At 40.8% G+C, this 25,483-nt stretch overlaps 1 protein-coding gene across 2 annotated transcripts in view; it reads right to left on the reverse strand.

Annotated features, from left to right (window-relative positions):
• Pgant9 (polypeptide N-acetylgalactosaminyltransferase 9) overlaps nucleotides 1-25,483 on the reverse strand; it is a 113,805-nt gene that overhangs the window by 34,596 nt on the left and 53,726 nt on the right. For both annotated transcript variants that reach the window (XM_076384563.1, XM_076384562.1), the window contains exons 3-4: nucleotides 23,820-24,603; nucleotides 22,642-22,840 (exon numbers count right to left, since the gene is read on the reverse strand). In XM_076384563.1, the coding sequence (XP_076240678.1) occupies nucleotides 22,642-22,840; nucleotides 23,820-24,069 (449 nt within the window). In that variant the 5' untranslated portion in view covers nucleotides 24,070-24,603. The remainder of the gene's footprint in view (nucleotides 1-22,641; nucleotides 22,841-23,819; nucleotides 24,604-25,483) is intronic.

The following is a 25,483-nucleotide window of genomic DNA, read 5'->3' on the forward strand; positions in this document are numbered from 1 at the left end:
TTTCTGCACAAGTGGGATCTGCACTTGCATCCGCCTCGACGTCTGGATACCGACGTGTGCATCGCGATGTCACAAAGACGAGGGGAGAAACGGGCGGCGTGAAGGGGTTGCGTGCGATACAGCCCCGAGGAATGTCATGATTTTCGTGGAAGGAGAACGATCCTGACGCCAGACAGACTTGAACGCATTTTAGGTTTCAAGAACGAATAACATTTGGATCTATTCACGACGAATAAAATTTTACTCGCTGCAAGAGGTGTTCGTTAGTCACGAATCAGATTTTATTTTATTCTCTGGTATGTAGACTAGAAAAATGTATTCGATAGAATTTGCATGTATAACGTCCTACATTCGAATGAAAAATCTTCTGAAAGAAAATGGGAATCTAAATATTAAATATTGAATTTCTTATTCTATTAATAATAATTATATTTGTAAATGCCCTCCATTTCCTTTCAGTTTGAATTACAGATAAAAGGACTTTCGATAGAAATTTTACAAAGGTACCTTCCACGTATGAAAATTCTAAGACTAATTGTATAAAATTGCACAATTCAATATCTATTGTAATTCCTATAGAATAATCATCGCACCTTTTCATATACAATTCTTAACGCTGTAGCAATAAATGTAGATCAAAACTACCGTGAAATTGTTCCATCATTTTCTGTCTACAATGTTTAATTGAACACGTTATCAACACAAAGTTACAACGATAAGAACCGTAACGCAAAAGTGATCGAGATGTACAATTTTTGAGAGGAACGAAAGCCTGAAAAAATTTGTTCCCCTCCAACATTGAATGTTTGTTCTTGACAAATTTTAATTAAAGCTTGATTTGCAATATTCACAAAAATTCGAAATCCAATTTAAAAAAATACAGCAAACTCTGTTCCCAGTCAAACAGCAAGTAAATAACGAAAGAAAAAAATACTGCGAAATTAATTTTTCACAAATTTAAGCATATCCAGCAAAACTTTAAACGCTTCGTAAAAAAGTCAGCAGGTGAATAAAAAATTCTGATCATAAATAACACATCAGGGACATAAGAAAATTATCCGAAAACAATTCTCCAGCAGCCGCACTTCCTGTTGCAAATTCTCACAAATCACCCACTCTCAATGTCCCAAACTTTTCCTCGTTAATAATCTATGGTTCGTCCTAATTCACTGCTTCGACTTTTTCCGGAACTACTCTCTCCGCAGACGACTACGTAACTTTTACGACAGCAAACTTCTGCAGTCGATTGTAGTCGGTGCATCCACTAGAGCGACTACTCCACGCATGGAGCAGGTGTCAAGGGGTGAGAGCACCTTTCCGTTTGGCGCAACCCCGTGAAACACCCTATCCAGTCCCCCACAGGATCTCACCGAGGCTCTTTCTCTTCCGTCGGCGTCTGCGTTCGCGCTCGTCTACATATGAATATAGCAGTATCGCATAATTAGAGCGAGACGTGCTCAAAGAGCTGGGCGCCGCCCTCTCGTCATTTGGTAAAATCCGTCGCGACGCGATTCCTCCCTTTATCAGAGAATTCGAGAGCTCGATTCACGGATGGATGGATACGACTTGAACTTCCACTTGGAGTTCTGTTCGCGTTCGATGATTTTCTATGTGCTGTATGACTTAGTTTCGAATGTTTTAGCTTGAGTTCTGTTCGTAATATAGAGTAAGGGTTGATCGAAGTGCGCGAGGAAAATAAAAGGAAAATACAGTAAATAAATTTAATTCGGAAGAATTCAATCTATCGTTCGTCGTTACTTTGTGTAGGGGACAGAAGTTCAGTGTACACATTAAAACTACGAATCGATAAATCACTGAAAGGTCTGAAACACGAAGGCACCAATTCCTCTCTAATTTCCATTCGCGACAAAGGAAAGGCGGAATGAAAAACGTAATGGAATGATACTTGATCGAGTTGCGAAAACAACTCCCTTAATACTTGTTCGCCGTCTTTTATCGGGAAGCAAGAGAAACGGGAACCAAAGGGGCTCTGATTCTTATAATTTCCATCGAGCACGACTCCACGTTTCTCTATCAGAAAAGTTCAAAGTACAGAAGGCATTCTATTCCCTAGAGACGAAATAACATTATACTCTCTCAGAGAGTTTTCGTACCTCGTTATTCCATAAAATCACGCTTGATATTTCGAGAGAAAACACAGAGCTGGAATCTGTGCTCAAATAGCCACGTGTGTTATTAATACGACCCAAATCCGATTTATGAATTCGCGAAGCATAGTTTTCCTAAATTATTCATTTCAAAGGAAATTTTTCTTTATAGTCGTAAAAAGTCTACAACCTCGTGGATACAATAAAATTTATGTAATATACTCTACTTCGTTACACTTTTACGACTAAAAATACAGGTTTTAGTTATCTCAGTATGAAATGAATGCATCGAGGTAGACACTCATGAAAATACTAATTTTACTAATTCGACCACTGCAAGCTCTCTAATCAAAAACATAACCAAAGAATCTAACAGAGAGAAGCCCCGTGAAAATAGTTAGAAAGTGATTACAGCAAGAAAACAGTGTACACTGTTTTTCAAGGAAGAGCGAGTGCAGTTAATCGGAAGGGATTCGAGAGCGACCGAAACTTGGACGATTTCTTGCGTGAATCTCTCGGGTGAGTCTTCTTGCCGTGGCGTTGTAACAGACCTCACCTCAATATCGCTTTTACGTTCCAGCGCGGGAAACGATATCCAGTATACCTTCTGGCTTCCAATTGCGGGCTCGCTACGAAATGTACTTCTTGCTACTCATCCGCGGAAAATTGTATGAGATTACGAAGATACGAGAGGAGTTGGTACCCCGGGCGTAACGCGAAAATACCCTCTTTGCACTAATGCTTTTTACGGTCAACGTTACTTTGCAGACACGCTATCTTGTCGCGATATTGTTACTACGACCTTACGCATTTATTTCGCGGAGCTAATATTTCTCGCGAACGTGTTACCTCTTGAGTCATGCACTTCTGCATCGTGCAAGATGCATCGAAATAGAAATAACATTTACAAATTACCTTTGCTTTATGGTTATTACCGGATCGATGACAGCTGAAGAGGAAAACTGATATTTATGACTTCTGGAATTTTGCAAGGCATGGGTAGTTGAAGTTAATTTAAGTACTGGTAGTTTATTTTTGTCTTGCAAAGATTTTGAAATATCTACATCAAAATTTGTACTCGTTTCTTCAAATAATTTCGAGAGGAGAAAATAGCAATCAGTTCGTGATGAAGAAATACTGTATGATTTAATTGAAGAATTTATTCTGATATGAGCAATTTAACTGTTCAATAAAATTCATTTATTTCCTTGTTCCCCTATTTATCTTCAGAAATATGGATTCAACAATTAAACTGAATAAATTGATAGGATTCCATACTAGTACTTGGGAGAATTATATTGGGACATAAAATTGCGAACTAACATTACCGTAATATCAATCAATTATATTATGACCATAATTAAAAGAAAACATTTAAATGTTCCCGCGTCCCATGCTCGAGCCAATTTTTCTTGGGTTTTTAAAAAGAGGAGTAAAACGTTTCACCACTTAAAAGGGAAATATTCTATGCTCTCTGCGAACTCAAAGAGTCCTGCGTAAATCTTACATGGCCATTGCCAAATGCAGCTTGCCTTTTCGAGTACGTCTTTCGACGAAGTTCGCTGAATAATGAAACAGCTTTTAAAGGTCGCCCAAATAAAACGGAGAAAAATGTCCAGACTCGTCTTTGAACGTAGCTTTGCTACGTTTGCGATTTATTAATCAAGCAATCAAGTATTTTCTCCTTGTGAAAATATACGAAATAAGACATTATATAGCCGAGGAAAAAGGTCAATTTTCAGCCAAAAATAAGTTACAAATATAGAATCAACTTTTTTGCGTTTGAGTTCCATTTATATTCATAACAAATAGAAAAACTTTATTTCACATTTTTTATTTATTTAATTAAAATGGTATTGATTTCTACTCTCTTGCTGCAACTTGTATATAAATCATCATTCGCTTCACATCCTCAATACTACAACAATACTCAACTTCTTATAATGAGTGCTTTATTACAACCATTTTTAGCTTGCAAAAGTAATTACCAAGTTCTGAAAATCTTTTTCTGCGGAAGCAGCCTTCAATTACAGAGTTTCATGAATAGAAACAAGTGTTACTCGTTTCCGTAATTTCAAATGAAGTATGAAGATGCAAATGAAGACTGATGAAGTAAGTAATAACAGCTACATATTTGCCTTGCAAGTTTCGCTTGGAATTTCCTAACGCTATACAGCTGAATAGTAGTTTCTTTGTGAAAATATAAAATATGTTCATCATATTTTACAAATTGGAACTAAAGAACCATGTTAAGTAGTATAACGGTAAAATCGTGTGTGCAATACAACTTTGAGAACTAAATTTATCAACTTAAGATACTCCCCGTGCAAAGTGTCCTTACTCAATATCAATTTGCAAATGAAATTTAATACATCGCGAAGTCCCGTCCCCAGGGGCAAAAGCGCCCTGCAAATTAATTCAAAAGGGAGACGCATTTAGCGTAAAGGAATAAATTGTATTTCATAATTTAAGTCGCAGCAAGCGAACCGAAAACAGAAACAAAGGAGTGACGAAATAAGCAGGGACGTTGAAGAACATGCGCCATGCAGACTGCGAATCTCTCTTGAGAGAGATCGCGACTCCGGGCATACGAAATGCAAATTCGCCAACGATTCTCGACAGTGAGAGGGGAAATAAACTTTCGAATAATTCCATTGGTACGACCAGGAGTCGCTCGTGCTGAACAGCCGAGCTAGGAACGCTTACATACCATCGACCTGAGGCGTCTCGTAACTTGTCGACCTGAGAAAACTTTGATGCGACTTCGGAGAAAAAGACCACGAGCTCAGAATTAATTCGCTATTCGGGGAAACCGTTTTCCGATCTGCAATGGGAGCTCCCGACGCGACGGATGTCGCCCAAGGACCGGCGACCGAATAGCTGCATCCCGTGTATCGGGTAATTAGCTAATTAAGAGTGCGAACAACAGTCCAAATGAATTCGGCAGTGATGGGATCTTCGTTCTTACGAGCAAACGGTAAAAGAGACAGAGAGGAAATTGGAAAATTACAGTCGAGAAAAGGAACGAGATGGAGGGGAATCTAACCTGTGATGTTTTTGACAAAATTACTAGAGTGATGGAGTAAATAAAGATCAAATTAAGGGAATCTACTTTCAAATTTTTAAATATTCGAATATTCAAAAATTTAAAAATTCAAAAATTCAAAAATTCAAAAATTCAAAAATTTAAATATTCAAAAATTCAAAATTTCAAAAACTCAATTTTAATGGATTCAAATACAGGATCTCCTCTTACCTTTTTAATCCAAGGCACCCAAAACCTACGGTACTTTTAAGCAACGCATCCCTCTTAATCTTACCCACGCAAATTTAAGCAAAACAGCGAACACTATTTCCCCAAAATAAAAACATAATTTTCTGTTAGAATATATAACGTACCGTCGTTCGATTTCCGCAAGAAGAAGGTATAGAAGGGCACCTTTTTTTGCTAGCGGCCTTGCTCGCATTTTCTCCAAAAATCTTCCTCTCCTGCTGGCTTTTACGAGGCATTTGCAGTTTCTCAGAGCGTAACCATGGGCACTATCGTTTTACTTGCACGTGACGTGAACGCCTCGTAAAACTCAATCGGGAAGAACGTCTTTGCACCAGCCTCCTTCTACCCACCCTCAGAAATTCAACAAGGGCAATTTAGCGCGACGTACGCGATCTACCGACCCGCTAAAACTCTTCAACTAGCCTAGGCTTTACGTACATTGACGCAGTTTTCGCAATCGCTGGGAAACATGCTCCTATACCATTCCGTTAGGTGACCCTGGGTTCGTTGGTTTCGTTCATCTGATTATTCTCGGGTCGCTGAAGAAAGGAAAAGTATGGGGTGTCCTGTGACTGGTAACGCGAGCGAGAAGTCGATGGTATTACGTGAGAAAGTAAATCGAAGATTATAAATAAAATGATTCTAGCCAAGGCTTCTTTCTATGAAGGAAAAAACGGGAGCTGTGATAGCATCAATGAATTACTGATGTTGCTCAATGCTGTCTTCCTAAATCGAAGAAATGTAACTGAAGATACAGTAAGTGGATATTTTGAAGACACAGTAGACACGTACAAATAATTCTACACGAGTACTGGCAAATTGTAATGCTAATATCAGTGCTATTTCAGTACCTCGTTACATATCACTACTCCCATCAATTAAAATTCTTATCCACCATTTATATTCCACATCTCCAACAGCCCATGAAGAAGCATGCCTAACTACCAGACAAAATTAATCCACTTCCCAGGTATCTCCTCCAAAACGAACATAACCATAAGTAGATGTTCTTTCGTTAATTAACACCACGCCTTCACAGTCCCACAGCAACGCCCGAGATAAAATACTAATTAACGCGATTCTTAAACACGTACAATGGATCTTGCAATAAAGTAATTGCCAGGTAATACGAAGCTCGTCCGATCAAGACTCCTCTTAATGGGTTATTATGAATGACAGCAGAGAAAATGCCACAAGGGCGAAGCAAGCGCCGAGAAAATAGAAGTGACGAGAGGCGGAGGTCAATAAGAGGGGGATTATCTGAAAGGATCTCTGACGAACGGAGAAGGGAATCAGGGGATCCAAGGACTATAAGGAAACCAGCAGGGAGATGACTTCTGGAAGTCGCCGTCCTAATGAGGAAACTGCGGATGAATATCGCGCAGGAGATCCCAGAGTACTTTGGGGATATTTTATCCCGCATTGGCTGCCTCTTCGGGGACAAACTACTTATCCGAGGGTACGCGCAGCCGTGCCCGCGACCCGTGCTCTGAACTATCATTAAAAATCGAGGTAAAAGTTGGACGAGCCCCGGTTTCTTTCCGAGTCGATCGGCTCCGCGAGAGATTGGACGACACCGACCATTAAGAAATGAAATGGGGGCTGCGCGCATCCAGCTTCTTCCGACGTCCTCCTAAGAAACTTCAGCGAAACAGAAAGATACAGCGGGGAAAAAGCTACGACCCATAACTAAGAGGAAAATTATTTCAAGGAAACGACACTGCGCTCCACGGCATCAAGTCGTTCTATGGACTCGTCTCCGAGTGGCTCGCCACGTAATCAGTTCCTGAAGGGAACATCTTACTTCAGAATGCTGGCTTAAAATTCTTTGAACGATAATGACGGCGAAACCTCTAGAATTTAAGAATTGTGTTCGTTTTAGAGGATTTATGCTTTTAGTTAATTTAATATTTTATTTTTTTATTAATGGACGTAATATAGTGCTGATTCATGTGGGTTTAGATAGGTCCGTTTAAACAGGGTTGAGGGATCAAAACATTTATTGCACTTAAATGCTCTTAAACTTTCTACTTTTCCCTATTAGTAGAGCTCTCATATATTTTTCATTTCTACAGGAGATGAAAGATGTACGACAAACACGAAGAAATGAAATAAGAACTGCAACGTAGAAGGTAGGAAGAGTGACACAGAAGCGTCTCTTTAGCGAACTGGGTTATTCGTTTTGGAAAGGTGGAACACATTAGATTGTCAGAGAACTTACAAGAAGCTCTTTCACGCGAAATTTCATGTTTCGCAATTTATAACGCTATTCTGTCATTCTTTACGTCCCTTTTGCAAAAATCCACAGTAAGACTTGTTTCTCTGTCTTTTTCACTAGACATCTCGGGTTCCATGCATTCCTCCAAGGATTCTTAATTATTGTTGTGTTCTATGTCGATCTTTATTTTTCATTTGACTTCTTCACGTTAAATAGGATACGAAACGCGAGAGGGCACCATGCGGTTAGGTTGTTAATCAAACTAATATGAAAACAAATATTTAATCGCGAAGTTAATATACCTCTTTATTACGTTCTCTCTGACTTCTATCTCTTCTGTTTTTCATATTTTAATTTCGTCAGTCGTACCACGTTTTTCCCCATTTCACCTCACCATTATCCCGACATTTCTGTCGTCTTTTCCTTTCCTAGCAAATAAAGACACTAAATTCTTCTTTTCTTGGCAAATGGTTCTACTCCCTGCTTTTTTGCGCTCAAATTTAAGCGAGATACGCTGAACTTCGAGCATATATTATTTAACACCAACGAAGGCTACTTACTTATAAAATAACTTTGGTAATTAAAAATTTTACGCCAAGCTTTCTCAACGTACAATCGATTTTTAAATTATAAAACTTGCCAGAAGAATTGAAAGCGCAGTCTAGTAAAAAAAATGTTTCAGAAATAAATATAGTACCAGATTATATTATTAGTACCAGACTATATTAGTACCAGAAATTAAGAAAGTAGTAAAAATGACTAGCCTCAATTTTTTTTTAATTAAGGGTCTTCTTTCCTTCCCAATTTTTCTGTCAAGGGTATATATAATATCCTCAACTATAATAAAAAATATAACTGAAGCAAGTTTATCCTAATTATTAGCCTCAACAGATCAGCATTCACCGAATAATCCCCCCTAGGTTACTTTTCCAACGAATAACCCACGTGCTCTAGCGTTCCCGCTCCCATTATCACGAATTCTTCCCTATTCTTCCTTCTTTCTGTCAGACAATGACTGGCCCTGCGCCCTGCCCTCTTGTCCTATCCTTCAAACGAAGACGATCCCTCCCCTTTCCCAATTTCTGCGAGTGGGACCACGGCTCGCTCGCGAATACATACATCGTTGGGAATACATAAGGTTATTTGCATGAAACCGTCCTTGGCAACGTAATTTCGCGACTGTGCAATTCCCATTGTCTATCGTGCCGCCTTAATTGGACGTTTCGCAGTGTAAATTCACGGGACGGCTATAGATAATCCTAATTAGACGACGCTGGGTTAATTCTGCGAGAGTGCCGCGCCGAAAAGACACTGCATAGATAATGCGTCGCGTTTTTCTTTATGGGAACGCTCTGGTATTGTTTTGTCGCCGTGTGCTTCGTTTGGGATACTCCCCTGGATGTGGACAAATTGCGTAAATACTGTACGCAATGAAAGTAATTAGCACCGTGATTAATCTTTTTACACCTTCGTGGGTGTGGTGATTAAAAAGACGCGAGCAGTTGGAACGAGGTTATAATTTTGTGGAGGAGTTACATAGAGTTAGGAAATTTCATAAAGTAGATCAGCAATTCCAACGTGATGCGTAGGTTTTAATATTATACTAAAATATAAGGACTAATTAATATGTGTAAGCATCAGTGTATGAAGAACGAACACAACGAAAATCATCCAGTTAATTAACCGCTGAGTTAGAGCAATTATGCGTTTATGCAACTCTAAACGCGGCGCTGAAACTTTTGAATCGCCGTGTACATTAAATACGCGAAGTCCAATTTGAACAGAAACAACTGCAATTTACACACCATATTCCTCACGCGGAGGCTTAACGTCGTATTATTTCTGCTAATGGCATTTTTACGCACTGGTCCATAGTTAAGTACGCGTAGTTTCATTTGAATTAGGTCGAAACTATCGTGATTTACGGGCCACATTCCTCGACAGGGGGAAAACGAAGCACACTTCCACGAATGCGACGAATGAAAATAGTCTCTCATCTTTTACCCGACAAACGAAGCCCGTTTACACTTTATTTATACACTGTCCACGGTTTTTAGCAGCGCTACGGCTGTCTGAGATAGCCAGCCAGAGTGGAATTACAGGAGCCTTGTAAACTTAATTACCGCCCCGCGATTCAATTACCGAAGACATTGCGCAACCTGCTCGACCCAGGCTTTAAATAAATAAATAAATTAACGCGCACTAGGATGGAATGTGAAAGTGTTATCAGCAATAGGATAATTCTAAATAATTAATGATTTTGGAAAAAGGCATATACTTCCGCTACCTTCTTTACCTAATTTTATTTAAGGAGTGCTTAAATTAGTATTACCAGAAAATTAAAAAATGTTGAACAAAGCAGTGCCCATAAAATAATTACACCCACCGAAAAATGTACGTTAATATTAGGTGAAGAAGCTTGGTTTCTCAGGAAAAAGGTGCTACAGTGTAATACCTGTTACTACACCACTTTTTATGTAGGGTAGACTAATGTAAAAAAATATCTACTTTTTTCCTGTATCATTAATCCAACACAAAACACTACCACCATAACACAGTCTACAATCTCCCAAAACCTCGCGGCAAAACCCAAACAGGAACACTCTTTCACTGTCTCGTCTACCACTATTTTGCACCACAGGAATCTGTCCTGGAAACGTCGAGACGTTCAATCATTACGGAACCACCCGAGTAGCGCTTCCCACCTGAGGATTGACAGTTCTGTTTCATGCCACTATGCTCATCTCCCCCGCAGCCTCACGAGGATTCCCACATCTCGATGTGGATCACTGATTCGAAAATGTCTTCGAGTTGCAGATGCTGCTACTTCAGGAGAACCAAAGAGGTATTTCGAAAAGATAGCTCTAAATCCAATTACATCTAGGCACTCGAGTTGCCTACCTGAGTGATGTACACGTCAAAACACGAAGGGGAAAAGGAGGAAAGATACGTGGAAGATCAATTCGCGGCGCTTTCCCATTCCCACAGCTTTGGGATCATAACTGAACGGAATGCGAAGAAGAAACGCGCGAGCTTAGATTTTCCAGCGAGTTTGCCAGGATATTCCGAGGCTGGTTCCGCGAGAAAAGTCGCCGTGTCAAGAGTTTGAGGCAGGATGGAAGTTATTTTGAAGATGATTGCAATTTCAAGACACCCGTCTGACAGGTGCTCCGCTGAATTTCCGATGGCAAGACTGCAACAGGATGCAATATTAGTCGCTAAGGGCGTCTACTGAGTGTTTAACTATTGTACGATATTTTTGGTACGTCGCATTAGACGGCTAATGGATATTGGATTTAATTAAAGAAGCGTACTAAAATGCATAGAGTTTAAGTTAATAAAACTGCAATGGGATGAAAAGTTTATACCTATTACGAATCTGACAGCCCAAACTTCAGAATGCTGACAATTTCAGGAAAATCTTAATTCAACTTTAAACTCAATTACACTAAAATTTTCAATTAAACCTTTTCACAAGATGAACCGACAAGCGACGCAAACTTCACAGTATCATCTCCTCATTTTATGTATTCTTAAAATCTCTTGTTAATGTTAGCAGCATCGATGCTCCCGCGAATTCCCTTTCGTCACTTCACCACTATTACCTCACGAGTATTTTTTACAAGCTTTTGTAACTTTCTTTCAAAGTGATTCACCAATCTCGGTAGTTAACCGCTTGTCACGCGTGACGGTCTCTAAAGGGATAGAGACGGTGCTGCAGTATACACAGGATCTTACTTAGCGATGTGGACCTAAGATCCAGGACGTCGATCATCGTTAAGGCGATAAGACGCCTTCACTTAACTTAATCCACGCGGGTAACGAGGATTAAGGTGAACTGGTTCGTTAAGGGTGAATGCTGCTACCTTATTGAGGGGGACTTAGGGTGAACCAAGTGCACCGTGTACTCGGAAGTTGCTGGGAAAAATGCATCAGCTTCGCCACTCGAATCTGTGCTGTTAATGCTTGATTAAATTTGACAGAGGACTGAGGAATACTGAGTGGGAACTAATTAACCCTGAAAGTGAAAATTCAATGGTGCTTGAGAGACTACTCTGAAATGAAGTGTCAATTATTTTCTGTAAAAATATGTTTATTTATACAATACAATTTCACAAAATTGCAAAAGAAACTGTTCTTTCTCAAAAACATACCCACCACAATAGTTCCACGATTCTCCTTATTTATCGACTAAACATTAGAATTCCACAGACGGTGCAGGGTTACAAAGACGAAGGCAACAAAAGGTCTTAAATAGAAAGCGCTCAAAGGGATGCTCAAGAGAACATTGCAGTCGACGTATTACTTGAAGCTGATGACAGAGACAAGAGACAAGCGCGTAGCGCGCAGAATGCCCGAAAAAAAACATGTTCCAGGAAAACGTCGGCGTACTGTTTTTCCGCCTCAACGATCCTTCTATCCTCGAATCAAAGGTAACAAGCCACCCGTTCGCGCAAAGAAGACAGCGACTCGCGCAAGAGGGGCCAGGAAGGGAGCGTGTTCCAGTAGAAGTTACTTCGCGAAAGTAATCTGGCCGAATGTAAAACGGGACTTTGCTGGATCGACTTCGCGCACCGTCGTAAACTGCAAAGTGGAAACGGTCTGCGAGAGAGGCCAGCAAACGAGCCTCGCGATTACTGGCATCCCGAGTTTCCCTGGGATAACTGCGTCGGAGGACGAGGGCAGCCTAGGGACTGTGGCTTCTGTGCAACTAGAGCACGCTGCATAGCTGCACCCGCTGTCCTACCGTTCTTTCGCGTATTTGTCGACAGCCTGCTCGCGTGCCAATTGTTCGAGTCAAAAATTGCGGCAACAGCGTGGTTTCAGGAAACGCGAGCCCATCCACGGGTTTTACGATCGGCTAACTGTCGGCTAATTCTCCTGCTCTCGTGGCTCGCTGCGGGTAATGCGCGTTCGTTACGGTGGAAAGGGGTGAAGTGGGCCTGAAAAGCGGCTACCTCCGCGATCGAAATCTGCGGGTTCGTTTGAGGGAAAAAGAGATGGCTTTCGAGTACCGCCGAATCTGTACTTGCTTGCAGCGATTGTCACGATTTTTTGGGATTGGTAATGGGACTGCTGTAGAGAGGATGAAATAACGGTGCTTGGGGAGAAAAAATTCAGTCTGCGGTTTTTGGAAAATTCTATACATGAATGAAGCTGTTGTAAATAGAGAAATGAAAGATTGGATTGAGATTCATTGATAAAATTAGTGCTTTTTTGTTAAGGATTCTGGATATCTGAGATTGCTTTTAGATCTCATTCGCGTAAGTGTTTTATAAAACAATTAGAAGTAAGGGTACGATGAAGTTGGTGGAAGAAACCAATTTCTTATTTCCTAATTCTCGCGTGTAAGAATTGCATGACTGTAGCTGTGCAAAACAAGACCATGGGAAAACCAATTTCGTCACATTCTGACACGATAGTCGTGCTCGAGAGAAGGTAAATGCAATAAAGGGTTTCCGATACAAGGTCGACCTATGGAAACCCTCCAAATAACAGTATCAAGATTCGGTCTGGGAAATCCCCTCAGTCAGCGGAAAGTGATAAAATTGATATTGAGTAGATACGTAACCTTGACTAAAGTTTCCACTCCATTGCAAGTCCAGTTTCTATCGAATTTAAGAAATTGAAATTGGAAATCATTTCAATTATTAATAAATAATCATATCGCGGAAAAATGGTCCTAACATCTTTTAAAACTCTCGGATTTTTTTCAACTATTCTAAATAACTCAAGAAGGGGAAATGGATTTACAGTGATACCTACATGTTAAATAACCTCTGGAACACTTTTCACTTTTTCGATACGAGATTTCTAGTCGACCACTCCACATTTCCACACAGCGAATTAAGTGGAGGATCGAAGAGGTCATCGATGCTTATAACAGACTTTACTTTGGCAGTTTTTAAACCGAGTAAACCGACCTCTATCCAGTCGATAAAAGCTACGCAAATACCGATGCAACCAGAGAGCTCAACGGGTGCTTCCACTTCACTTGGAGCCTGCACATCCAGCAACGCTGGCATCACCGACACCAATAACACAGCTACGCTTGCTATGAGCTCCATCGTTCTGTCGAGGCGTGCAAAACTACCGCAATTAATACTGAGTCTGTATAACACCAGCAACCAGTGCATAGATAAATCTTTGCACTGCAGAAATGCTTGCAATCGTCTGTTAAAGAGTCTTGGCTTCTCCCAAACTACTTGCATAAAATTTCAGTAGTAAAGCTTTCCAAGTCTGAAACAACCTCAGACAGTACAACATACTTCCCTAAGAAACTCTATGACGAACAAATTTTAAGCATAAAAACTCTCAACTTATATTTGACAACGCGTCGAAGCTCGAAAATCAATCAAATCAGAGCCTCCAACTCCACTGACACCATCGATTTGTCTACCAAATGCTAGGCACAGACTCCTCAAAAAAGCAGAAAGCCACATTCTAAACATAACTCCCAACAAACAGGATCACCGCTTCCAGTCCCAAACTCTAACTCGATCTCATCGCCAAAACGGGTCATTAGGAGTAGTCAACAGACCGAGGCGAACCAGACCCTCGCTCAGACGGCATCAGTTAATTTCACTCCGACCTCGGTCGGTGTATTAAGTGGCAGTGACGTCAGGACCGGCGCCAACTACCGGTTTTCTCTCGGCAGGAGCGTGTACTTTCTCGCGTGGTCCATTCCAGGGGACGAGTATCCTTTACAGCTCCGGAACACGTTAGTGAGACGCTAGCCGTTTCCAGGACGCTCGGCGGCGCCTCGACGGAAAGGACCAGGACCCGGAGGAAGCCGAAGAACGCCACAATAGGACCCCACGAATGGATCTCTGGGCTGCACAATGGGACGGGCTCGTGATCGTTATGCATTCGCGGCGCGATTTGGCTGCCACGCCAACTTATTTCTTCCGGCCACGAACTGTTCGAAAGCTCCTAGCCAGGGACGAGGCTGCTCGTCTCTTTACCCACGGAATTGCTCTAGTGTCTCGTGAACCAGTTTCCCTAGCGTCGTTATGGCGTTTCGCGGCTTCGAAAGCCCCGGTTCTGGGATCGTTCGATCGCTCAGCCGCGAGATAACTGGGTTTCTTGGAATTGTTTGGTCGTTTGGTTGTTGTGTGTACAGAATGATTCGGAATTGTGGAATGAGGGGGAATTGCTGGATTTTATACGGGTAATATTCTTTTAGCTTACCTACTATTATGAGGACTTTGAAGATATTGGACTCAGGTACTTGGTGAAGAGTCTGTCCAAGGTTTTGAATTTGAAGTTGAATTTGAATTTGAGTTTGAATTTGAATTTGAATTTGAATTTGAATTTAAATTTGAATTTGAATTTGAATTTGAATTTGAATTTGAATTTGAATTTGAATTTGAATTTGAATTTGAATTTGAATTTGAATTTGAATTTTGTCCTCAGATAAGGATGTATTCAAATACCTCTAATTTCTTCTTTTTAGTGAAGAATTAAGTGCGGAATATGAACGAAAATTCATAAAATATACATGTCGCTTATCACTTGTTAAAGTTAATACGGATCTATAGAATGGACACATACACGCGAGGAATTCCTGCAGAAGAAATTTTTCCCACCTTTCCCAATTGTAAATTTAACATCATTAAATAATATGACAGCAAATAACAAACAAACAGTCATGAAAATTGATTGCATCACATTCTCGTTTAAATCAATAAAACAGAAGGTATAGAGTCCCTATCAGCATGTTGATGGGCAGGATGCTCGTTTCAATTACCAGTAACGAAATGTAATTTACGCAAACAACAAATTAAATTAATTCTGACAGAAACAAACTTCGAAACGTCAGTAAAATATAATTAATTCGACAAATTATTAAATTAATTCCATACACAAAACTAATAAATTATTCTCAGTTGTGCTGAGACCATCTCGACACCTGTGTTATGCCAAGAGTATTCTTCAAAGTAGTCTAAAGGAAACTTCTTCTCAACTAGTATGACAGTAAAATAATGTCAACTAGAATACAGTTCGCAGTGATCATAATTTATGATATTGATCCCAAAGAGTGAACGAACTCAGACATGCGGATTAGAATTGATTATACACTTTTCCTGATTTTTATCTGGAAACAGCTATGGTCGACAGTACGTTTTGTTACTTTGGGATATACACAGCTCGCTGAGAATTTAATTACGGTTGTCATTTCGCTGAGTGAAAATTATGCTGTCGCAGTCGATGCTCAAGGTATTTCATTTGATATCGTTCTGACCGTGTTCGCAGCACGCTATGTGTCTTGATTGGAAACCTAGTCGAAATTGCGCTTCGCAAATAACTCTATGCTGTCACCACCACTGTGCAGGCGTTCCAAGGCCCTTCATTTTGAATCGTCGTTATTCAGAATGGTTGGATTTTCGTTTACGACCATCCAAAGGGTCTTGTCATTTCATCTTTCCGCGTTTGGCTCGGCACTGTTGTTGCTTCGCTCGGTGCAACTTTGATGAACGTTTTGTGTGAGTCTTGCGGTAAAGTAATGAGATTCTAAGGAAAGTGTGTAAGTTATATTTGACAATGTTATTTTCGAAAGAATTTAAGATATTAAATAGTCTACAAAACAGAATAATTTAAAGAAATTATTACTTTTTTAGATTCTCACAATTATCTACACATGATCTTGAGATTATCCTCGGTATAATTTTGCAAGAAATAATCCAGAAAAAAATAATTATTCTCAATTATGAATTTCAAATAAAATTAGCTATCTGTTTTTCCTCAATCACAGCACGTAATAATAAATAATCAAATTCACAAAGAAGTTTAATTAAAGCATTACATACATCAAAGTTAATCCACCTTCAAAACGGGAGCGCGCCTTTGACGAAAGCAACTCGAGCGAAGCGGGAAATGTGTATCGCCAGTGTAATGAGTTAGTCGGAAAATAGAAAAGCAATTTTGACTGGTACCGAAAGGAAGCGCTTTCACTGAGAGAACCAGTCACCGCCGGAAGAAATAAGTCGGCGAGGAAGCCAAATCGCTCCCGTGTGCAAAACGATAGATCGAAGCCCGTCCTCTTCCCTGATCGCCTATCATTTAATATATCGCTGACTCTGAACACAACTAGCTTCTCCTTTCGTTCATATTCATACCATGCTTCTCTCTCTCTCAATTTAATAAAATACAAAATATTTAAAGCATCTAAAAACACCTACCATTGCTTAAAATAAATATAATACGCATAAATATTTTGCCAAAATTCTTAAACAATGCTAGCAGTCAAACTTCTCCACTAAAAAAAAGAAGTGTCACTCATAACTTTAAATTACTCCCCACCTTCTAATTCAATTTCCGAACGACTAATAAGAATATAAAATAATAAAAATCGTAGCAAGAATAATAAAGTTAGAGCCAGCAGAAAAACAGCTTCATAAATAGGAGGCTGCTCGAGGAAGAGGACTGCCACGGTCGAGGAACGAGGGTCGAGAGGGGAGATTTAGTTTTCCTCTTCCCAGCTGGTAAAAAAACCCTCCGCTTCTTCGGACCCAGCACGGGCTCTCTTAAATAACCTACTCGATTATTTATTTCCACCTTTCTTCTTTTTGCCTTTCCCCGTCCTCCCACTGACGATTCGAGATCCTCCTTTTGTTCCGGAAACAAGCAACTGCACGCCGTAATTTAGTCCTGGGGGCAAGGGAGGCGCACCGACGGAAAAGAGTAGGTGGAAACGCGAGAACAGTAATGAAAAAGTATGCGCCGTAGACGGCGAGCCGACTGGCCGATTTCCGTTTCGCGTACGCGCGCCCCGCGCGGCGAAACGCCAATATTTTTCAATTACCGAGCAGCCCGGGCTTTATTTAGTTTGCGCACAATTGTTGTGACTCAGCACAGCTTCGTTGGAAATTAGTTGCACTCGAACGGAGAACAGCCATTCGAGACGTCGACGCGTCCTCGGATCCGTTCGACCGTGCATAGGATGTACTGTCGACATCGACATCGTTTCGTAAATTAAAGGATGCGAGAATTTTCTCGGTAAGGAAATGAATTTGATAATTAACAAATTCTGATGGAAGTATTGACTCTGATTCAGAGGAAAATTTCACGTAGTGTATTATTTTTTTCATTATTGCCAAGTGAATAGTGATATTGGGTAGTCTGTTTAAAATTGTTGGTTTTCAACAGCTGGAGGGTTTCCCATGAATAATAAATTTTATGTAACTGGTATTTTAGTATTGTGAAAATATGTGAAAATAATGTTTAATTTCAATATACTGACTGTATGACAGAATAAAATTGACATTTGAAGTGAGCTTTTATTAAAAGAGAAAAGTATCGATTCATTTAATAGTATTCTATACATGTTTGTGTATATCAATTCTGTTGACGTTTTTATTAATTTGTGATAAGTCATAATATCTGGAACAATTTTATTTGATCTTAAAATAATGTCTATGAAAGTAGCGATAGGAGGATGTAGATCGAGTTAATACATTCGTCTGACCGCGCACGGTATTATTCTACTTATTTTCTTATATTCTATTTCTCTACTGTATATGGACAATCTAATACATATATTCTATTTGTACTAGATTATTCACTATGAATAATACTTCTAAATGATGTATTCAAGTCATGCAAAGTTCACACTGTCAAAATTGATCACAGAAGCCCCAAAAATCCAAAAGTTCCTCGCAACACCAAATTCATGTAAATTTTAGACCCCGGAAGGCCACACTTTATCGCACCATCAAGCGTTCATAAACATCGCAGCGTCAACGTGCTGTCCTCTCCTCATTAATTTAAAAGAGGAAGAAATTACCGATCGCTATCACATAATTACCCACTAGCAGCAACAATTACAAGCCACCATTCTAGGCGAATTGCTACCTCAGAATCATACAATGAACGTGCACAGCGTAGTACCATCCAACAGCATTAAACAATGCTAACAAGCGTTTCAACGATAACGCAGAACAAGACCGCGAGCTGCCTCCTCAAGCAAAAGAGTCCGAGTTACAGCATGAACAATAAGAACAGTTCGTAGGAGCGGTGAAATTATTGCGAAACAAGTCAACCGCGGTGTTCATAACTTCTCGTTAACCATGCTGGCCATCTTTTTCCCTTCCCGACTGTACACGTTGCCTTGCCAGACCGTATCGTCAATTTTGCTTCTTCCGTCCCAACGTTCGAGGGAGGTTAAGTAGATCTCAAGATCCAGGGAAATATTTAACGAGATGCAGCCCGTCGTTCACGAGAGAGAAAGTTAAGTGGCACGCTTTACGCGATTCTATCGCGCAATGCGTCGAGTAATAAAGCATTCAGGGAGCAATAAAGCGTGCATTTACGCAACTTCAGTTACTTAGAGGATTATCGACATCGATCGCGACGCAAGAGTAAGAAATATTTTTCGTTTTTGGAAGGAGGAAGATATTTAGCATACTTAGCGTTAAATAGACCTCACCTCTAGATTCTCATCTTTAAAACAGAACTAATTTCGTAAAAGCTTCTATCTCGAACTTCTCAAACTCGCGTACTCTTGTCGGTTATGATCACATTAGTTAAGAAAACTTTTCGAAGGAACTATGACATTATATTAAACACGGTACTGAGTTCATTATTTCACTATACAATTTCAATTAAACTTGCCCCGATCTCCGTCAGAGGCGGAAGTCCAAGTCTGTTCACTATCAATTGACACTATGTCTCTTCCGCTATACAGTTATCGAATGATATTAATCCGTCTGAAATGGAAACCGAATCCCATTTCGTTTCTATTCACACGTTCGTGGCCTCTGCCGACGGCGCAGACCTCTTCTTGCGCAAGACTTCCGTTCATCTCTTTGATCTCTGCACATATTTGCACCGTATACCGTTCACTTCGCGCACATTGAAATTAGAACAGCAACAGGACCGAGCGAAGGGAAACGAATCGAAATTTTCCGGGCGAGCTCGCGTGTGTACGTGTTTACTGCTGTAGGTCGAAACGCGGACTGAATATCAAAACAGTTTTGACAATGAGGCTTATCAGTGCCCGCGATTGACTCAGGTATATGACCCTTTCGATCCTGCGTTTATTTGCGCTGGATTTTCTACCTGGATATCGAGAAATGTTTTTTCATGAGTTTCTGATGGGTTTTACAATTGACAGTATTTTAACCGAAATGATAAACATCTTTACTACCTGTTTCTCTGTGGTTTACGAGTGTCAAGAATTATTTTTTTATTAGTCCTAGGGGTGTAGATTCTTTATAGCCTGCGAGTCGATCGTAACCCTTACGCGTTCACCTCAGCAGGTCTCCAGTGACCCAGCTATAAAACCGTGAGGATTAAAAACACGTTCCCGCGCGTGATCTACGACTTCGACAACACGATTACCAGGAAGTCCTTCATCGGGGTAGACAATTAGACTACGTCACCCATTTGTGACGGAGTCGTTGGTGGGGAATTGGGCCAAGTGATTGCTAATTGACGCGCCCCCCAGTCTCAGTTCCCCACCAACGACTCCAACTTATTCCCTCCCTACTCCCTACTGACAGCCGCTGAAGAATTTTTCAGGACTCTTGTTCGTCAGTCACTCTTCAACCTTCGATCAGGTTGGATCGATATTTTCTCATTTGATCTTTGTCTGTAGTCATTCGTATATAAATATATAATATATAAATATATAAATGACAGTGAAATAACTATTGCATCGCATTTACTATTTTCAATCCCAAATAATTTTTGCTCCAACCTCCATAGAATTAGGACCAAAGGACCCTCACCTTTGCAATTCCTCAGCGTCAGAACCATGAAACTCCGCTACGTATCGAGGAGAACACGAACCACGTCAAAATTCCGGCGACTAATCAGGCAAAGGGCGTTAGCGTGACCGCCGATTTGGCGCTGGTTAACGTTGCCAAAAGCTTGTAAATCAGGGCCACCTGTTCGCGGCCACCTGCGCGTTTCGGTCTCGCCCCCTTAACCGTTTAGTTTAGTTCAGCGACGCGACCGTTTCCCCAGCGCCAATGGACGTTCCCAGAGTTTGCTCGGTTGTCCTGATAATGTCGGTTAATATCATGTAAATTGTAATTAATATTCATGAGGTTAATTCGCCGCCGCCTGTGCGCGGACACCGCAACGGCCCACGGGCCAGGCTGAAGTTTTACCGAGAATTTACGATCGTGGGGGAGCATATTTCGGGAAAGGGCGCGGCCTCGATCGTCGCCCAGATATCGGTACGTGTCTGCACTGTATCGTGTTGGGAAATAAATCGCTGGTCCGCGACAAGACCGCCGAGATTTATTGCAGAATTATGAAGAATGATCTTCGAGCGATACGTGGCTAGGGGCTTTCCTTCGTGAGCGATAAATCGGCTGTGGTTTCTGATATTACATCGAAGGGTGTCGATGGAGCTTACCACCTCAGCCTGTATGGTACTCTATCTCGAGGACCTTGTGGATATACGTGTTCTGTTAGCGTTCTATGTATGTCGATCTTGGAACTGATACAAGGGAGAACTGATAGGGTTTGTAGTATAAATAGTGTCCTGTGGACTTTTGCTTTTGTCATTTTTAGTGGGATGTATACGTACTGTTAAGGGAAGAATGAATTATGTATATGTGTAATTGAGAGTGGATAGTGAGGTGGCAGATAAAGTATTGTAGAGATCTGGGAACTGAATGTCTTCTTATACTTTTACGTAATATAAGTAAGAGATATCTATGTGATATCTGTGCGAAAAGTTGAAGACAGTTCTGTGAAAGGATGATGTCTATTGTTATTGTATATCACTTTCTCTATCTCATTATTTTCATACTGATGCTCAAAAGTTTCCTTATTTCCTATAACTTACTTCGAAAGCTTCGTAATCTCATTTACTTGCTCGTTAAGTGCTTCTAATTATTACGAAGAAGGGAAAAAATTCCTCAGAAGGTTCGCCAATGGGTTTAATATTGATGTACTACTACAATCTGTCTGACTAAAAACTCTTCCCGCTTAATTCTACTTCCAGCTGCCCTAGCTGCATGAAGAATTTCTTTCTTCAGAATTAATCGTCTCTAATATCTTAAATACAGCCCTTAAAAAACGATCACTGATACTCACCACCCAGAAACGGAAGCATTCTTCCAGTTAATTAAATTACTGCACCGTAGACAGCAGTTTCTGAGCATCTCGTGCGACGAATTAGCTGCGATGCAATTAATTGCACAGTATAGCGTATCACGCGTCTCAACACCAGAGCAAAATTACTTTCTCCGTGTGTCAACGAAAAGTAATTTCGGTAATTTGTTAAACAAGAGGCTGCAATAACGTCTAATTACGCCGACGTGGAAACATATTAATGGAGTTGTTCCCCTCGCTTTCACAGGGAGAACAGAGCCTCGAAATGCGAGCAAGACGGTGAAAATTACGTATTTTCGCTTTATTATGTTATCTGGTTGAAACCTTGAAGAATCCTCACGTATTTCATTCGAACTAAGCGTACCCTCGACCAGGGAGAACCCTTCTTGACAATGAGATACGACATTTGATGTAGCTCGAACCGAGCCGCACCGCCAAGTAATTTAATTAAATAATAACAAGGGGAACGAGTTCAGTTTAAAATGAGATCTCGAACTACGGTTCCACGCCAAATTATCTCGTGCTTTTCGAGACCAGTCCCAACTGCCTACGATACCTTGGGAATATGTGCCGTAGTTTTAAGGTCTGTTCCAGTCGAGAAACGAACACGAAAACTGATAAGAGTGACATTTACAAATTGAAGAATAATACTGTGTTAGAGGAGTCGGTCTAATTGTACGCGTAATTCCGCTCGTTGTCTGCTTGAAATTCGTAATTTGCGAGGCTTTCGTTGCTGCTTGTTGCAAATTTGTTGTTAGTAGTTTAATTGAAAACCCAGGAACTAAATTTCGAAGAGAGAAGTTGTAGAAAAAATTAGTGGAGAAGAGAAACACGAATAACTTTAATGAAGCAGCGTCTGTTGGCTCATAAACTTACTCTGCATAAACCTGCTGCAATTGTGCTTCAGCTAACGCTCTAAAGTCAATGTGTTCACGAATATTCTGTGTACAAAGTGTTTGAAATTGACTCACCATGGATCACGAGGATCAGGCAGCGTTCTGTGAACGGAGATTAGGTCGCTGACATATTGATTGAATGCGTTGTTCATCCATCCATCATCAACGAGCTTCTTAGTTTCGGCAGTCAAATTTGTGGGTAAAATCACTGGCCTTCCCATTTCACCGGGGGCGTTGGCATCTTGCTCGCGAGGAGCAACGAGAACCCCGCCATCTAAAACAACAAAATCCACGAATACATTAGAAAAAAAACATCTCTGTTAACCTTCATAAAAAGCTCAAAAAATTACATTTTTTAAAACAATATTCCCTAATCCTCACAAAATCCTATGATATCCAAATTCAATAAAATAGTCCTCCATCCCATTCAAATACTAGTCATGTCACAAATTTTCACCAACTTATTGGAAAAAATTGAACAGCCATTCGAAAGACGACCAGAGGGAAATCCCAATACTAGCCTGAGATCGAAGTAAACAAGTACAGAGTATGCACAAACGAAATGCAGCAGGGGAGCAGGCAAGACGACTCGAATTGAATTTTCAGAGCGTTCACCTATCCAGAAGGCGGCTGTTCTTTTTCTGAGAGCTTTTCCGCATAAACTCGAGTTTTATTTTCCAACGCCATATTGGCTGGTGAACTCGATGGGGTAAGTGGTAACGCTACAGAATATGGCTGGCTTCGCCCAGTTTTCTCGGCACCTTCAGCTCGTCCAGAAAATAATTTTATCCCAGTCGACAAAGTTGGGGTCCAGTGTGTACGTTACGGCAATAAAGAGGAGGACAAATTGCTTTAGTGCTGCGAACTTAGACGTGCACTGAAACTCGCGTCATGCATCACCATCCTCCACCCGGCTGGCTTTCCTTTCAAAATTCTAGCTATACCTTCCTGTGCTCCGCCTACCCACCCTCTTGTTAATCATACCTTTGTGAACTTGTTTTTTATTGTTTCTTAGGACAAGACAGATTTTTTTGAGCGTCGATTTTAAAACCAAGTTACGAATGCAGATCAAATGCAGATACCAAAGTACTGACTTCGTGATCTAATGACTACTAGTAGTAACTGCTGCCTATTTTCTCAAACCAGCCACACTGGAACCCTAATTTTCAAGCAACCCCGAACACTAAATTCCCTTAACCAAAGTCAAAAATTCCGTTTCCCAAGAGGATGCCCATTAACAACAGATTAATTACCTTGTCCGGGTCCAGCCTGAACAACCTTGGACTTTGGCTGCGCGTTAAGCGGTGTCTCCTTCCTGAGGGCTGCGGCTGCGGGCACGAATCCATTGGCCATTTGTGGCGCCGCGACGCCCGAGGGCGCTAACCCTTGTACTGCTGCGTTCGCGCGGTCCTCCGTGTAGAGCAGGAAGCAGACGGTAGCCCAGACCGCCGTGGCCAAAATGGCCACCTTCAGCCACAGGGATCTCCTCCTGGGGAACCCCATCCTCTACCCTCTCGCCCCTGGGACCTTCACCAGAATCCCCCGCACTTCGTCACCCTCTGATCCTCCCTTTCGAGCACGGTTCGATCAACTATCGTTCTTCAGCCGGCTCGAGATGTCGTGTTACCTTAGCAACATCCTCCTTCTTCCTCGTCCCTCTGGTCCTGCACCAGTTAAAATTTCACGTTGCTCGGGGAGTATGTAAAACAGTTCCTCCTGTGTATGGGCGACTAGCAGGGCACGTGTTCACGAGGTGACCAGGCTTTTAGAACGATCTGGTTACGATAAACTGTCGCCTGTCTTGCTCTGGTCGATCCCCTGCGATTGACACAAGATATGACTTGGTTCTAGGTGGACCATCGTCAGATCTTCATTTCTATGTGATATGTGACCTAGCTGGAAGGTGGATATGTTGAATTGGTCGACTACGTGGTTCAGTGTTCCGAATGTTCCAGCTGGTTTGAAGTGATGGGATATGAAATAGGTTGATATGTTTGTTTCCGGTTGTGTTGCTTCGATGTCACCGCATGATTGCTCCTGGAAAATACAAAGCTCGATGTTATTAATATTTTCGAGTAGATTACGTGTTGTTTGATTGATTGTGAGATACGCCTCGTTCGTAATTAATTCGGTGAGAGGAGAACAATCGAAGTAAAGTGTAATTAATTGATATAGTATTTGGACAACGTGGTTAGCAATAGTGCTGCAAGCACAGGACAGTTATTAACCAATAACTAACCGAATAAGGGTAAAATTTAACAAGTTAAATGATCGCTACCTGTGTTGACGTTATTGAGAAATGTATCGCTCAATTCCCTCTACAATCATTATGCCATTGCGGCAAAACGGTCATACTCGTTTGTAACATCAATTATAATGTGCAGTTTGGAAGCGCTAGAAATTATATTATGTCATCAGAAGGTAAAGTGGAAATGTTTGCAGAAACTTATAAAATACTAGATAAATTTGCTTCCTTTTGCAAACAGTAGAATGAGAACATACTAGGTCAGACATAGTAAAGAGTAGAAAAAACCTAGCCAATCCAGTTAAAAGCAGACTGTTAAAACAGCTGTGAGCTAACTCAAAAGTCCCAACTCATTTCAAATTCAGGAGAAATGTAAAATTACAGCGAACTAGAACAATATAAATGTTGAAGCATATTCAAGAACGATACCAAGACATCGTGAAATATTTACTGAAGACATATTTGCGGTGCACTGTAGCGTAGGAAGATATATCCATAAATTAACTTACGCCAAGTAATTGAGTAATACATCACGGCCGGGATTTCATTAACCAAAGCACATCATCCAAGGGAATTTTCGTTTCACGATAAAAGTTTCAATTATGCGCTAAAGGCCAACCTTTGAAGGCAAACCAATCGTGCCTGTTAATTAACTCAATCGATCAGCGATGG

This window comes from Calliopsis andreniformis, chromosome 9, assembly GCF_051401765.1.
Source record: "Calliopsis andreniformis isolate RMS-2024a chromosome 9, iyCalAndr_principal, whole genome shotgun sequence".
NCBI lineage: Eukaryota > Metazoa > Arthropoda > Insecta > Hymenoptera > Andrenidae > Calliopsis > Calliopsis andreniformis.